General features: G+C 32.5%; 1 protein-coding gene across 36 annotated transcripts in view; it reads left to right on the top strand.

The window, feature by feature from the left end:
- The window catches only part of LOC106878639 (thrombospondin type-1 domain-containing protein 7A), a 1,055,067-nt gene that overhangs the window by 826,530 nt on the left and 212,475 nt on the right, over nucleotides 1-16,062 (top strand). For all 36 annotated transcript variants that reach the window (XR_008265800.2, XR_016244537.1, XR_008265799.2 and 33 more), the window contains one exon: nucleotides 1,889-2,146. Coding sequence is in view for 29 of the 36 variants with exons in the window: in XM_089364004.1 (XP_089220130.1) it covers nucleotides 1,889-2,146 (258 nt within the window). In the remaining 7 variants the exon portion in view is untranslated. The remainder of the gene's footprint in view (nucleotides 1-1,888; nucleotides 2,147-16,062) is intronic.

Consider the following 16,062-nt stretch of genomic DNA (forward strand, 5'->3'; position numbering starts at 1 on the left):
TTTTTCAATATTTAATCAGGTGGGAAGGCACTGCCTGTGACCCTGCACAGGGTCTCTGAGACCTGGGGTTAATGAAGTTGTCCTCAATCTGAAGACTGAGAAGAAATGACTGCTACAGAGTGAATTCCCCTAAAGGTAGTTTAGGTTAGAGACGTTAAACTGGGCAACAGAAAATATCTATCACCCACGTAGACCAAGAGCCAAAATTAATGCTGCAAGGGATCTAGTCTGACTTTTTTACAGTTCCATCAATCTGCCATTCTCGTTGAGACTTCTTAATTATCCAGAAAAGGATGAGAGGCTGGATTAGAACTTGGGTACAGAGCACTGGAACAAACTGCCAATTCACCACCTTACAGAAATAAACCTAAAGTCAGGTTAAAACTAAACCCATCTTTAACATTTATATTTCTTTTCTTCTTTGAACATTGATCATATGAAAGCTGGTCCATTTAATTATGTTTAATTAATTATGTTCCAGCTGTCACTGGGAGGTATAGAAATCCCTAAAAAATGTATAATTTTCTAAGTTCCAACGAAAGGCTATCTTACAATTGTTTCACAATAATCATTTATTCCAGCTTTAGATTTCAAACAGCCTGACAGAATGTGCATGCTTCTATATCTTGCTTATTTATTCACCAATTTACTGCTTTTTTCCCCCTTTTCTCCTTTCTTCTCCTGACATTCTCATGTTTACTTTTGTGAATTGTGTTCTTTTTCACTGCACTCTTGTTGTGAATATTCTAAGTTTGAAAGAAAAGCACAAGCTCTAGATCATCTACAGCATTTCAAAATAGAAAGGAAGAAAATGCATCCCATATAAGGTTAAATGTGGATATGTTTTCTTGTTCTTGATGGAAGTCATAAAAAAATAGATACAAAACAAAAAAAAACTAATCAACATTTGATCTAAGTACCTGGAATACATATTTGTCATCCACAGGAAGTTTAAATATTTACTTTATTTTCTATGGAAGATGATGCAACAAAAACACCAACGAACTTTAAAAACCATTCCATACACATTCTTACACCCTTATATGCAACCTCAATTAATTGACACTAACTGAAATACTAGTAAATAATAAATTCTTCTAGTTGTGTTTAAGATTGAAGAACAACAAGAAAAGACAACTACAACAAAATCATTTAATGGAAATTTTGAAAAATATAAAAAATGGATTCTGAGAATGGATCTTGTCTTTTAAGTAAACTGGTGAAAGTAATGAACATGTTTCAAGCTTATTAGACCTCACCAGTAATGCCCATTGTAGTCAGTTGGTGAGACTTAGAGTTTGCACACACATCTATACACATCTATATTACTTGTTTCAGGCAAAAGCTGTGGCCTTGTTGGGCCACCAACAATGATGACTATGTGTACATAGAATGATGATGATGATGGCAACAACAACAACAACAATAAAAATGTTAATGATATTTTGCGATTTAAGCACACCCTGTACTTAATGTTATTTAATCAACCTGAAAAGATGAAAGCCAAAGTTAACCTAAGCAGGATCTGAACTCTGAACTCAGAATTTAAAAGGCTGGAACAAATGCTGTTCACCATTCTTACAATTCTATCAATCCACAGCAAAAACATGTATAACAAGGAAGGCAGATGTAAATGATGTTGATGCTAAACATGTGTATATAGACACAAGCATATATGATATATATGTATGTATATAGATATATTGCTCTCACACATATGGATATCTATACCTGTGTAAATATGTAATATTGAATTAAGACTTATTTTTTAACAAAACAAAAAAAAAAGGTGCTTTTTGTTGTTTTGTTCTTCACACCTCCCCGCCATGTCTACATTTCAATTTGTCATTTAAACAATGTGTAACAAAGAATATTATTTTTACTTCAGAGATTGCTGGGAGACAGGAATAGTTCATGCTGATTACCAAAGTTGTGTATTACCTCAAGACTGTATAGTTTCAGAATGGATGGAATGGAAAGCTTACAGCGATGGTTGTCAAACTATCGATGGAGTGATATACAAATCGCATGTTATAAGAAAACGGAAAATTTTACAAATGCCTCTTGGTGATGGAGCTAAGTGTCCAAATCTCGAAGAGATTCAAGAAAATAATACGGCAATCAGAAGGCTCAAACGCTGCCCTATGTAAGTAAACGATAATATTTCTACAAACAATATATTTCAGTCTTACTTCAACTGGACTAAACACAATGCTGTAAACATTGTTTTTGAAACAAATAACAAAATTAATATCAATTTTTGCTCAATTGTAAAACTAAAAACTCATGGTTTTTATTGTTTTTGTCCATTTTTGTCTTTCTTTTTATCTCATTAACTCTTCAGCATTCAAACCAGCCATATCCAACCTCTCACACCGACCCTACAATGTTCTTCTAAAAATAAACAATCACATCATCAAAATCTTGAAGCTATGAGATAATCCATGATTAATTCAAAGCAATATGAATAAATAAGCATTACGTTTTGACAGAGTAATCTGAATGCAAAAGGATTAAAGTTATATATCCTGTAAATAATAATGATAATATTCTTATACAAGCTTAAAGCTTATGGCGATCACTGTGCAATGACCAAGGAAAATATTCTAATAACGGGGCATATAAGCCGTTGACAGAAAAAAAAGGAAGGTTTTCCTACCTGCTTGTATGCCCCATTATTAGACTATTTTCCTTAGCTACTGAGGAATTGTGCCTTAGGTACCAAGGAATTGTGCCACTGACAAGGATGTAGAGGGACCAAACTAGCATTTTGCAGAAGCTGAAGAGCTTATGATACCTTTACAAGTACAAACAAAAGTCAATGGCATCCAGAACAAATGTCTTCTACTATATTGTTATTATTATCATTATTATTATTAAGCTGAACACTCATACATCGTCTTTGATGTGAGAGTTCATTATCATTATTATTAATTTTATATTTTTCAGCAATGTCTACATGGAGATTTCTCTTTAAAACAATATGAAAAAATATCTATGGACTCTCAATAGATTCACAAGAAATTTTAGATTTAGTTTACAAATTCCAAGATATGATAATAACCCTGCATTTCCTTGCAGTTTTTTTAATGGTGCAGGTGTGGCTGCATAGTTAAGAAATCCATTTCACAACTACAAGGTTTTAGGTTCAGTCACATTGCGGAAACTGAAAGAAGCCTGTTGTGCATGTGTGAGTGCTGCATATCTTGACAGTACACAATAGTTGGAAACAAATAATCATCATCATCATCATCATATAAGCAGTGTCTTTTGTTTATAATCTTCCCTGTAAACATACCTTGGCGTGGGGAAATATTACCATGGTTGAAAACAGGGGGGGCAGCCGGCCATTGAAAATATTTCACTGGATTTCATTTGGTTCATGCAAGTAGAGAAAATTGCTTGTTTAAATGTTGATTAAGAGGATAACAGCGATGATGACAACAACAATAATGGGGAGGAGAAACTTGAGGAAATTGATAGATGTACCCTTCTATTTAGTTTTGTATCCCACCCAATCAATAATTTCTCTCTAAACTACTACACAAAGTACCAAACCAATTAATGAAATATTCACTGTTAATTAAAAAGCTTCTGTTACTCAAAGAGTTTACAAGAAAGATTATTTATTTATTTATGAAATAACTTTTGGTTCATGACTATTTGATCTCAACATCACTGAAAATGCTTTTTATTTCATTAGTAGTAAAGCAATTATCGACTTATTGGATCTAATTTATCTGTCAGTGATGCTGCTCTGCGTTTAACAAGTTAGTAGTCAACATTGAAATATTCCAGAATTCTGAAACCTTGATCTAGTTTGGAATCTTCATTGAAACTAATTAATTTTTCTTACACTGCTAACAAAATAAGAAAAGAATTAACATTACAACTTCTTATTTCCCCACTCTTTGGAAATGTAGAAACTTTTATCCTAGTTAAAATAAAACAATATTTAAATACTTGCAACATCGTTCCAAAGATAGGCCTCTTTTGCTGGGGTTATTTTTTGTTTTCATGACATTTTTAGCACTAAAATGAATGGTCTGTTCTAAATGGCAACAGAATTAGTTGAAATTTAGAAATAAAACTGGTAAGTCTGGAGAATATAACATGTTGGCCTGTCAACTTAATATGCATGACGAATTGGTAGAGAAAAAGTTTGGAAAGTTAGAAGAAAGAAAGGGTGACCAGGGGAAATGTTAAAAGAAAAATTCTAAGATCATTGCATTATAAACAGAACAAATATTGGCTGGAGATAGCTTGCTGTTGAGTCAAAGACTGCTGGTTGTAATGGTAATTTTTTAGTAGATTTTTTTTTATACAGCACTGTAGTTTTATTTCAGTGATTTTTAGATGTATGACTTCATCATGGTGATTAACATGTAAATGGCTGCAGTGTGAAAGTGTAATGAAGTTAGACCCTTTCAATTGCCACAACAATCTGACAGATGTACACACACACATATAAATATAAAGGTGAATGGCCTAATGGTTAGGGGTGTTGCACACACGGTCATGAGATCAAAGTTTCAAATCCCAGACTTCTTGAGTAAAATACTCCATTTCAAATTGCTCCAGTTCAATCAGTTCTAAATGAGTCGCCCTGCAATGGACTAGCCTTCAAATCAGAGGCCTAGTGTTGGCCTGCTTGCTTGGTCTGTGGAATGGCTTCAATCAAAAGCTAAAATGAAGTGCATTGTGACCAGCAATGTATAGCAACATTTAATAGCCTGATCAATCACATTATATATATATATATATAAGTCAGTAAATAGTGGGGTTGTGTTAACCGCACGTGGAGAAATAATAGGAAAATGAAAAATAATAATAAGGCAGAATGCTAAACTGGAAGCATATTTTAATAAAGATTTCTAACCGGCTTTCGTTGCATGGCAAATTATCAAGAAGAGGGAGAATGAAAATGTTTTTTTACAAAGAAGTACAAAATGAAGAAAATAATATATAAAAAAATAATATACAAAAAAATAAACATACCAATACATTATATTGTCTTTGAGCTTTTGAAATTCAATGGTAATCCATGTAGATAATGGTTGGAAAAATAAGGATGCACGAGAATTGAGAGTTGGGTTAGGTTTAAAAAAAGAGAAAAAAGGCTCAAAGTTTGTGTTAAGCAAAATCTTTTTAGTTGGAGTTATGAACTAAAAAGAGTTCATAACTCCAACTAAAAAGATTTGTCTCCCCTTACACACACTTCCTGTTTTGACACCACACTTCCTGCTTAACACAAACTTTTAACCCTTTCTTTAAACCTAATACAACTCTCAATTCTCATGCATCCTTATTTTTCCAACCATTATATACATGGATTACCATTGAACTTCAAAAGCTGAAAGACAATATAATGCATTGGTATGTTTATTTTTTTATATATTATTTTCTTCATTTTGTACTTCTTTGTAAAAAACATTTTCATTTTCCCTCTTCTTGAAAATTTGCTTTGCAATGAAAGCCGGTTAGAGAAATCTTTATTAAAATAAGTTTAGCATTCTGCCTTATTATTATTTTTCATTTTCCTATATATATATATATATATATATATATATATATATATATATACATATATATATATAGACACACACACAGTTTCTGTTTACCTAAATTTAGTCAGGAAGTTTGGTTCCACTCAAAATTATAGTAGAGACACCCGAGATTGCAGATAGTGGAATTGATCCTGGACTGCATAACAGCCTCTTATTCACTAATCCATGTCTGCACCCAGCCAGCTGTATACTAGCATAGTTTTGATATATTTCAAACTGTATCTTCTTGCCTTTATTGGACAATGACAGATAATTTCTGTTTCCCCACTATATCCTTCAAAAAAATTTTTTTAATGTTTCTGATTATTCCAAAAGATATTTGAAATTGTTATTTTACTTATTGCAGTTTTTGAGGAAAAGTTTCCTCTATTTCTGTAATATTCAATATTTTGGGACAAAAATACAGAAACAAATTTTCTTTTCTTGACAGTTAAGTGAAGTTTTGAGATGATGATTTAAGTTGAAATTATTATTTCACTTCTGCTAGTTTTCCATGTATTCCTCCAGAATATTTGTCAATACTGACAGCTTGAGTGAAGAATTAAATTTATCAAATAAGAGTTCTGGATAAATTAAATATTCCATCCCACCAATCTGAAATTGTAATATCAAAGATATTTAGGATTACACCATAGGATCAAAATTATTTCTTCCATAACCCTTCTTTCATCATTATACTCACCCATTGTTTCTTCTCCAGCTCTAACCATCCTTCACTTTCCTCATACATCCTTGCAGCCTCTACTTAACAACACTACCTATTCTTCTGGCCCCACTGGTTTCTACTCACCTCATACCTTCAGGGTCCACTGTGACACCTCTTCTCCACTATTTTATATCATTGTTACTCTCACCTTCTCTTCCATAACATGAGTAGCCATATGCCTCCTTTGCAGCAAGAAACCTGTTCTGCTTTTGCCTCTTCTTTCATTCTTTAACCTCTCATCTCTTAGCACAAAGCTCACCTATCTCCAATATACACCAGCAGGAAATCAAACATCACTTTGCCGGTTGCATAGAAAAAGCATCCCATACACTTTGTGGAGTGGTTGGCATTAAGAAGGGAATGCAATGATAGCAACCATGCCAAAGCAGACACTGGAGCATGATGCAATCCTTGATCTTTGTTGGATCCACTCAAACTGTCCAACTATACAAGAATGGAAGTCAAGTACAACAGAATGATGATGAAATATATTTGAAGGTACATTTTTTTATGAGCCCAAGAAAATATGATAAAGTGTTTTACCATAGTCTTACAAATGTATTTGATGCCAAAATGTGATAAAATTTCTCTCTGTCTTTCTCTTTCTTGATAAGTGTGTATATCTGTGTGTATGTACATGTACACACATAGATATAACAAGTAGCAGTTAAAAATTTCCTTGCGTATCATTTGGAATTTCGTGACTGTCCAAAATGTCAATAATTTTTAATATCATCATCATTTAATGTCTGTTGTCCATACTCACATTGGTTGGATGGTTTGATCAGGGCTGGAAGGCTGCACCAGGCTCCAGTCTGAATTGGCATGGTTTCTACAACTGGATGCCTTTCCTAATGCCAATCACTCCAAGAGTGTAATGGTGTTTTTACATGCCACTGGCACAGGTGCCATTTACGTGATACCAGTATCTGCCATGACTGATTTTACTCAGCTTGAAGGGTCTTCTTCTCAAGCACGACATAATGCCAAAGGTCTCGGTCATTGCTTCCATGAGGTCCAACACTCGAAAGGAGCTCAATGTTCTTCTCTTTAACAATGGGAATAGTTTAAAAGCAAGTTGTGTACGTTTTAGTGGATTGCCTTGAAAGTTAGGATAATCTCTTTCTGTTTAGTTTTAATCATTGATGTTTGTTTTTTTTTTGTTTTTTTTTTGTGAATTGTGTTGTAGTCGTTGTTGTTGAATGAATTAATGAAAGCTGCACAAGAATACAGTATTTTCCCTTGTCTTGTTTTGAAACTTTTCTTTTCTGCAACTGGTACATGCTGACACAAGTTTATATAGATCTAAATAGGATATTTTTAGGAAAAAATACAGTTAGGAAATGGCAATTCCTGAGATTGTAGCAAAGAATGATTAGGAAAGAAGTTTGTTTCTCTAAGAAACTGAAAACAGTTATTTACATCAACAAAAAAGGGGGAGGGAGAAAAAAAGAAAGAAAAAATAAATAAACATTTTATCATCATCTATGCTTATGAAGTATAACTATATCAATGTTATATCAATACAACCAAATATTTTTGTTGCAGAAATCTTGTTTCTGGATTATGTTTGTATCAATTATTAAATTTTACTAGTATACCCATGTCATCAAAAGTGCTGCCACATTTATCAGAAATAGAAAATTGAGCTCCAATTCAAAACAATAGAAGAAACTGTTAAGAAATTTCATTACTAAAGACTTTATGCTGGTTATTGAACATAAAAATATTGCAGTAATTCATAAATGTGATGCTGCTTTTTTTACATCTATGAAATTTTGGCATTTTCCTCTCACTCAACTACATTTATTCTTAACTGTCATAGAAACACATATTCTTTAATTAACTTCTACAAAACATTTTTAATGATATAGATAATGATTATGCAACAATCATTATTTTTTAAGGCAGAGTTTCTGGTCATTTAACCCTTGCCTTTATGATTACACTATAGGATCATCATCGTTTAACCATAGGCGTATGATAATAATGATGATGATGATGATGATCAAATAATTATTTCACAGTTAACATTTTGTAAACTTATTCAAATAACAGCATCATCAATGACACTATCATTTTCACAGCTATTCTTCATATTACAATGGGTTAGAGAATCTTGAACTAATTTTTTTCAGCCTTTTTCTTGGTTCCCTGTCACATCTATCAGAACTAAATATTCTGTGATCCAAGCTCATATCATATTTCAGCAGCATGTTAAAATACCTACCAATTCTTCATCCAATTCAATGCTGCATTATATGCACATACCAGCAAAGCTACTGTTCTTGTGCTTATAAACTGAGGCTTGTGCCTTGTGTGAAAATATGTAGCCTAGTCATTACTAATATGTAATTTTCAGTTTTTAGATTGTGGGTTCAGTTCCCAAACCAGGCAGCATATTGTGTCTTAAAACAAGATTTCACTTTGTAAGAAGTATGTCCAACAGAAAATTGTCTCCTTCAGTAGCTGGAAAGTTAACCTCACAATAGGTTTGAGAGAGATTTTAACTCTATCAGCTTTTGTTTTGTTTGCCTCAAATTAAAATTAATATTTAAAATCAAGGCATCTCATTGAAGATATCTCCCACATTACCATTTACAGATCTTCACCAGGCCATACAAATTTAACATTTCTCAGCAACATGGCATTCCTCACACATACTCTTTGAAACTTGTCTTCATCATGGATAGAGAAACTGTTACCAACAGAAGTTATAACTCTCTAAATTTGTTTTTCATATTCTTGTTTCTCTATTTTTTTATTACTCCAACTCCTATGATATATTTTATCACCTTCATAACAAAACTGCCAACCATATTCACCAATTTGAGAGCAGTACAAAGATTTTATTTCATGGCTTTCTTTCCCATTGCTGCTATCATTAACTACTTCTATCCAACAGCTTTTCCTCAATTCTTCATTCTCTCCCATTTTGCCACATATCTCACTGCACCTCTTGTTTAGTCTTATCCACTAAGTACTATTCTTCCAACATACCCACTTTTTGACACATTCATTAGATGACACAGGGCTTACACACTTTTCGATTTTCCCTCTTTTCTTTATAACTGTTAGAACCTTTCTGAAACATTTTAAAATTTAAGAACTTTTTCTGCCATTTTTCTTTCAACACATCACATCTAAATCATCTATATACAAACTCTCTCTCTCTCTCCATCCATCTTGATCTGGACATGGCCTAGCCTCCTTAGAATGCAAAAGAGCTAAGAGTCAAAACACTCGCAGCACGGGGTGGGGGTGGGGGTACTTCTTCTCTGAAGACCCTCAACTATTCAGTTCTCCCTAAAGTTTCTTACTACACATACCCACACGTGTGTGCAACACATGCATGTGTGTGTATATATATATACACTACATAAAGAGAGAAAGCCTCACTAGAGGAATGTTAGTGTATTGTATTTTTAAACCTTCACCAAAGATATGTCTGTGTGTGTGCATATACATACATACATGCACACATATCTATATATTTATATATACATATGCTCACACACACATACATATATGTTCTTTTCCTCTATGATAGCAGCAATTGGAATGGAAAGCGTCTGTTCTATTCAGCATTCTTCAGATAACAATTTTGCTCAGTCTGTTTCCCATTTCGATTCATTCTTTTGTTTTGCATATGGAAAAATAAAAATACAAAACATATGTAAAACTATATTAGTTTTCTATTTATTACTTCTTTCAGTAAACAGAATACAAAAAAGTTTGTGTAAGCTATTGAATTTAACCTCTTTGTGATTTCTTTACAAAGTTTACCCACAAAGTGAACATAAATACTCTAAAGTCAAATGGAAATCTCTAGACAATAATAACAATAACAATAAAGAAGAGAAAAAAATCTATTTAGTTAGATCCAATAATGGATATTGATTCCCATCTCACCACTATATTCAAAGACATATAAGTAACTGAGTGATTTCTCCTGGATATTGTCAGGACAAGCAATGCAAAATCTATGAATAGATTCATCAATAGAAAATAAAACACATAAAAAAATAAGGCATATTTATAACTGTACAGAATAGAAATAAAAAGAATACTTTCCTTATAAAAGCTAATAAAAATGCCCAGAGCCAAACTCCCTCCAATAATTCATGGCCCTTCAATTCTTTTTATGGAACTCAAAATTAGAAACCCAAATTGAATATGAAAAGGAAAAAAACTTGGTATTTCAAGTGAATTCTTGGCTAGTTATTGAAATTTCTAAACTAAGCAAACAGAAATATGGATTCAGTCTGAGATTTTTTAGACACTTCCCCCCCCCCTTTTGTCTCCTGTCATCTGTCACTTTAGGTGGCATTTCTCTTACATTGTCATTTGAAAATACTTTAGGTAGGAAGCAATTCTTTTTCTGTGTATTTTATAAGAATAAAGCAGCCTGTCTGAGAAGTTGACAGCAAAGTTTCTATGGCTAGAGAAGAAGAAACAAACATAATAGGTTTTGTTCTTTTTATATATATCTCTTATGATTCTGATTTAGAAGTTTCTTTTGATCTTTTGCCACTCATACTTAATTCATATTCATTGATTTATCTTGGAATGTTTCCCCCCCCCTTTTTTTTATTTCATTTTGTTTTTCTGCTGAATTTTCTCTACATTAACCATTTGTGAGGTGTTTGTTTATTTTCAAAACACATTTAGCATGTTTCTGTAAATGAAAACAATAAATAATGTCTACTTGTTTACAAGCTAAAGCCTTTTCATGCCTCAACAACAGTAAATTCTGCAGAAACAAGAATTGAAATAAAGGTAATTCAGGTGTGTATGTAGCATGCATCAGTTGACAAGACAATATATTAATTAATTATCTGCCTGTGCAGTTGTCCAAGCTAGTAACTGATCAACTGCCTTAAAAAAATTTTGTAAACAGTGCTGCCACTTGTGTCACTCTGACATAGATGTCAAATTAATGGCTGCTAATGAAAATTACTGAGAGATGCTGGTGTTGTCATTTCATTTTGAAATACAAATGAGCCAATTATAAACTGATTACATCTCAATTTTTAAGCAGAAATGTTTTCTAAGATAAACATATATAAAACGAAAATCTTTAGAACTGATCACATAATTACAACACTTTGTAAAACTTCATTATCTTATTTCCTACTCAGCCATTCCAAAAGGGTTTCTACAAGATACATAAAGGCTTTTCCTAGTTAGATTGGTACAACACTTTTATCAGAGTTGATGAATCAAAAATTTTAAAAGCCGTGAATAAATTTAAAAAATTAACATTATTAAAATGTTAAAAATGAAGGACTTTGAACATTTTGTGTAGGTGCAGGCTTTGATGTGTGGTTAAAAAGTTTACTTCATAGCTTCATGATTTCAGGTTCTGTCCCACTGCAAAGCACTTTGGACAAAAGTCTTCTAGTATAGCCTTGAGCAGGAAGGGCTACTCAGCCTGAAGAAAATTCTAACTAGACCCCACCGTGACATGATATCACCATGTTACACATACTTTCCTGGTGTACCCTTATCAGATGGGTAGTCATGATAGGTATATTGGGTTTCATATATTTGTACTCCAGTGTCACTTTGATGGCATGCACTGCTCTCTCACTCAATAACAATAATATTAATAATAATGATAATCTAAAATGACTATTCAGTGTGGGAGAGAAGCATAAAAATATTAATATACATGTAATATAGCACTGCTTCAAAGATACTGTTTACCATTAAGAAGATAATCTTTATTCCTGAAATAAAATATGAAGATATATAAATCGCAATTATCATTACTTTCTTTGAAGTTTTCAAGATTAAAAAAGTCCATTCTCAGTATATAACTGCTGCATATATCAACAAATCTTTGATTTCTTTCAACTAATAATTACAACAAAAACTAAGGAAAAATATTAATCCTCATCTAGTTTTACATAACATTTTTTACCATTTCCTTTCCATAATCTTTGTTTTTTTTTTGTTTTTCTTTTTGAACTACAAGTCTGAATCATAAAAAAGAATTCCCTTCTGTAGCTTTATAGGATATTTTCTGATTATATTTTGTAATAATATCCATTCTCATCAGTGTATATTTACTTTTATCATGTTTAATCTAAGCATCTATACACAAGTTCTTTTTGTTTTTCTAAACAGTGAAAGTAGTATTTTGAGATAAGACATTTCTCATCAAATATTGAGAAATCCATCAACTATCACATTGATTGGTTGACACTTTCAATCAAATAAGGTTGGCTTTTGACTGATGATAGATTGATAGAGAAATAAATAGATAGATAGATAGATAGATAGATAGATAGACAGACAGGCATTACTTGTTTTTATTTGAAACTGACGGATTACTCAATAGTACATGTTCATTAAACATTTACAAGAAAAGGGTTCGTAGTTTTGTATTGTCTGAATATATACATATACATACACAAGCATGCATGTACACACACACACAAACACACATATAAACACACACTCATTTTTCTTGAAGAACTTTGCTTTGGAATTAATTATCATAAATTATAAGGAACATGATTCTAATTCATGAAATTGTCATATTAAGAATAAATATTGAACAAATTTGTATTCAAAGTAAGGCTTGAGTTTAGTTCGACTGGTACAAATTTCTGTTTTAATGCTCAGTTTTAAGACATATCTTTTGAATGATGTATTCGATTATTATATTAGTAATTCTTCTTTAAAAGCAATTTATAGATTCTGTAAGTCATATTGCTGTGAATTATTAAACTCCATTAATATCTGCACTTCTAGTTTTGAATATTTTCTTGAATATTGTATTTCTGAAAATGTGTCTTTAATTATGAATCCAAGAATGGAAGTAGATAAATCACTACTTTACTAATACATCTATGTCAAATATTTATATCAATTTATGACATAAATCTTTTGTTGTCCTTAGCAACAATTCGTCGTAAACTATCAGAGATATCTTTACTCAAGGTATTTCTATGTAAACCATCATGTAATAAGTACTGATAATTTGCATGTAAAGTTAGTTGCTGTCATTATCGTATATATAAAAGACTAAGTGAAATCACTGTCCCCTACATATACAGGCTTGTCCTTTACAGGTGCCATTGCCACATAAAATGGGCTGGTGCTGTGTAAATGGATCCATGCCAGTGGCATGTAAAAAGCACCTAGCACACTCTGTAAAGTGGTTGGTGTTAGGGAGGGCATCCAGCCACAGAAACCATGCCACAACAGACAATTGGAGCCTGGTAGTTCCTTGACTGGCCAGCTCCTGTCAAACTGTCTAACCCATGCCAGTATGAAAAACAGGCAGTAAATGATGATGATGCATGTGTGTGTTTATATATATGTGTATATACAGACACACACACCATATTCTAATATAAATCTGTGGATTAGCCTTCTGACTCACCAACTCCTGTCAAACCGTTCAACCCATGCCAGCATGGGAAGATGTTAAATGATGATGATGATGGATTGGAAGAATCATCAGAGTCTTGAGTAGAAGGCTTGGCAGTATATGCTCCGTTTCAAATCTCATCTGAGGTCATCTTTAACTTTCACCAATCTATGGTTGATAAAATATCAATCGGTTGTGAAGGATTGATTAAAAAAGACCTTATCCAGAGCCAGCACTAATTGCCACACCCAGTCCTTCCCTCTCACAACACCAGCACCAATCCCCTAGAATTCCCTTCCTCTTTCTATCTTAAGTGCAGATGTTGACATACAAATGTTCAAGAGAAATATTAATGGTATCACTTGCAGTGGCCTGGGTGGATCTGCAGAGGTTGTAGGTATTTTATCTCCATCTAGATCCAACAACAACAACATAAAGAAGAGAAAATGACCAACCGAGACTGACAGAAGCCTTAGATGTTCTGCTATGAGGTAAAACAAGTAAAATAATCAAAGAGAATGGCTGTGGTGGTATCCTTTACTCCTGTATCAATCAAATAAAGAAGAAAGGTTCAATAACTCCCGTAGGGTATAAATTCAGAACATAAAATGGTTAACTAGCAGAAGCTATTTTATCTGGCTTCGAACATTTTCAACCACTTTAACATCTTTAATTAATAATTGCAAAATTTCATGTAATAGGTTTCCAGCAGTTTCACAATGTTTAAAATACAAATTGCAAAAGCTGGCAATTTCTAAGAAACAAATTTTCCAGTTAACTTCTGATTAACCATAATTACTACTGAACAAACAAGCTCTAATTACTGTCTCTAGTGAAAGCTTTCACTATAGGGCCAACATCCTCAACACCAGTCATTGGTATATTCGCCATTTCGTTACCATATTTCTGGTGAAATACACTGCCTCCGCTGCAATTCATTTTGCAAATAATGAAGAGTTGATAAAATATAATTGTTAATATTAAGTTGGGATTTGGAACATAAATTAAAATGGCATTTCGATGGTGAGTTTCAACTTAGATCACTTTAAAAAAAAATGAAGTTTGTTTCACAGAATCTGGGACAGAGTCTGGTGGACTGGTATCAGCCCTCTAACTATCCACTTCATAAATTCATACTTCTTCCAAAAATCTAGCCTAACTTTCATCTTCTTTTCATCCTCCATCTTCTAATTTTTATCACCATTGACACTGTGCTTTTACCCTTAATTTAACTTGATCTCTGCCATCTCTACGTAAACTTATGTTACCCCACTTCCTTACAACCTTAATTCCCATATTTCAGCTATGAACTAAATAATTTTCTGTTTTATTTTATCCCAAGATTTATTTCCCTTGTCAACACTTAGCATGCATTAACACAAACCACGTTTTCAGCATCATCAACATCACCGTCAGAGCCACCACAATTATAATCATCATCATTGTCATCATCTACTGAATACTTGGTGATGTTAGATTGTCCTTGTCTTTAATTATATCCAGTAAAACCACAAACTCTAATTTTACTTAACATAGTCTCTGATAATATCTTTGGCTGCTCATCCCTGACCCTGTAAGAGATTTTCTTGAAATCACACCTACCCCATTGCCTTGAATACTTCCAGACAAAACTGATGACAATACTTTATTTCTATTTATTACAATCTAATTAATATATGATGACATTGACAAATATAAGTTTAATATTGGATACACTATTTTAATTATATTAACACAGTAACGAAACAAAATTGTTAGCATTATTAAAAAATGTTGATAATATAGATGAAGATTCAGCTGATGTACTAATATCGATGTGAAGTAATATAGAAAAGTTATTTTAAGAATATGTAGCTTTAAAATTTTCACAAAAATTAATTTTATAGAACCAAAATAGTGATGAAGATGTGTAAAAATCAATACGAGATACTTATATTTATATATATTAGTTTGTTTTTTTTCTGCCAAATTTGGAGAATTTCCTCTACAGGCAGTTTTGTTTTGATTGAAGAGCCATATGTAGCTGAGGAAGTTCAATTGGTGGATTATATTTTACTCCAGTAAAATAAAAATCAATCAATTTAACAGACCAAATAATAATTTAAATATTCTGCAGTTTTTGTCTTGTTTACTTCAATCAATATAGGTTAGTTGGAAAATAGAATAGACTGCGTACATTGTTGTAATACCAATATATGTACTGCATGTGTGAATGTATATAAGTGCATACACATTCACACAAAAGGGATTTACTCTCCAAGGGAAGAGCAGCTTATGAGATACAGCTGTATGCAGTGCAATATTGAATATTAGCAAGAGAGAAAGAGAGATTGAATGTAGAGGAGAAAGTGTGGAGGTTGAAAAGAACTGAAATGTGGAAGGTTTTTGGTATATCAAATGTTAGT

This window comes from Octopus bimaculoides, chromosome 16 (genome assembly GCF_046866305.1).
Source record: "Octopus bimaculoides isolate indiv1 chromosome 16, ASM4686630v1, whole genome shotgun sequence".
Taxonomy (NCBI): domain Eukaryota; kingdom Metazoa; phylum Mollusca; class Cephalopoda; order Octopoda; family Octopodidae; genus Octopus; species Octopus bimaculoides.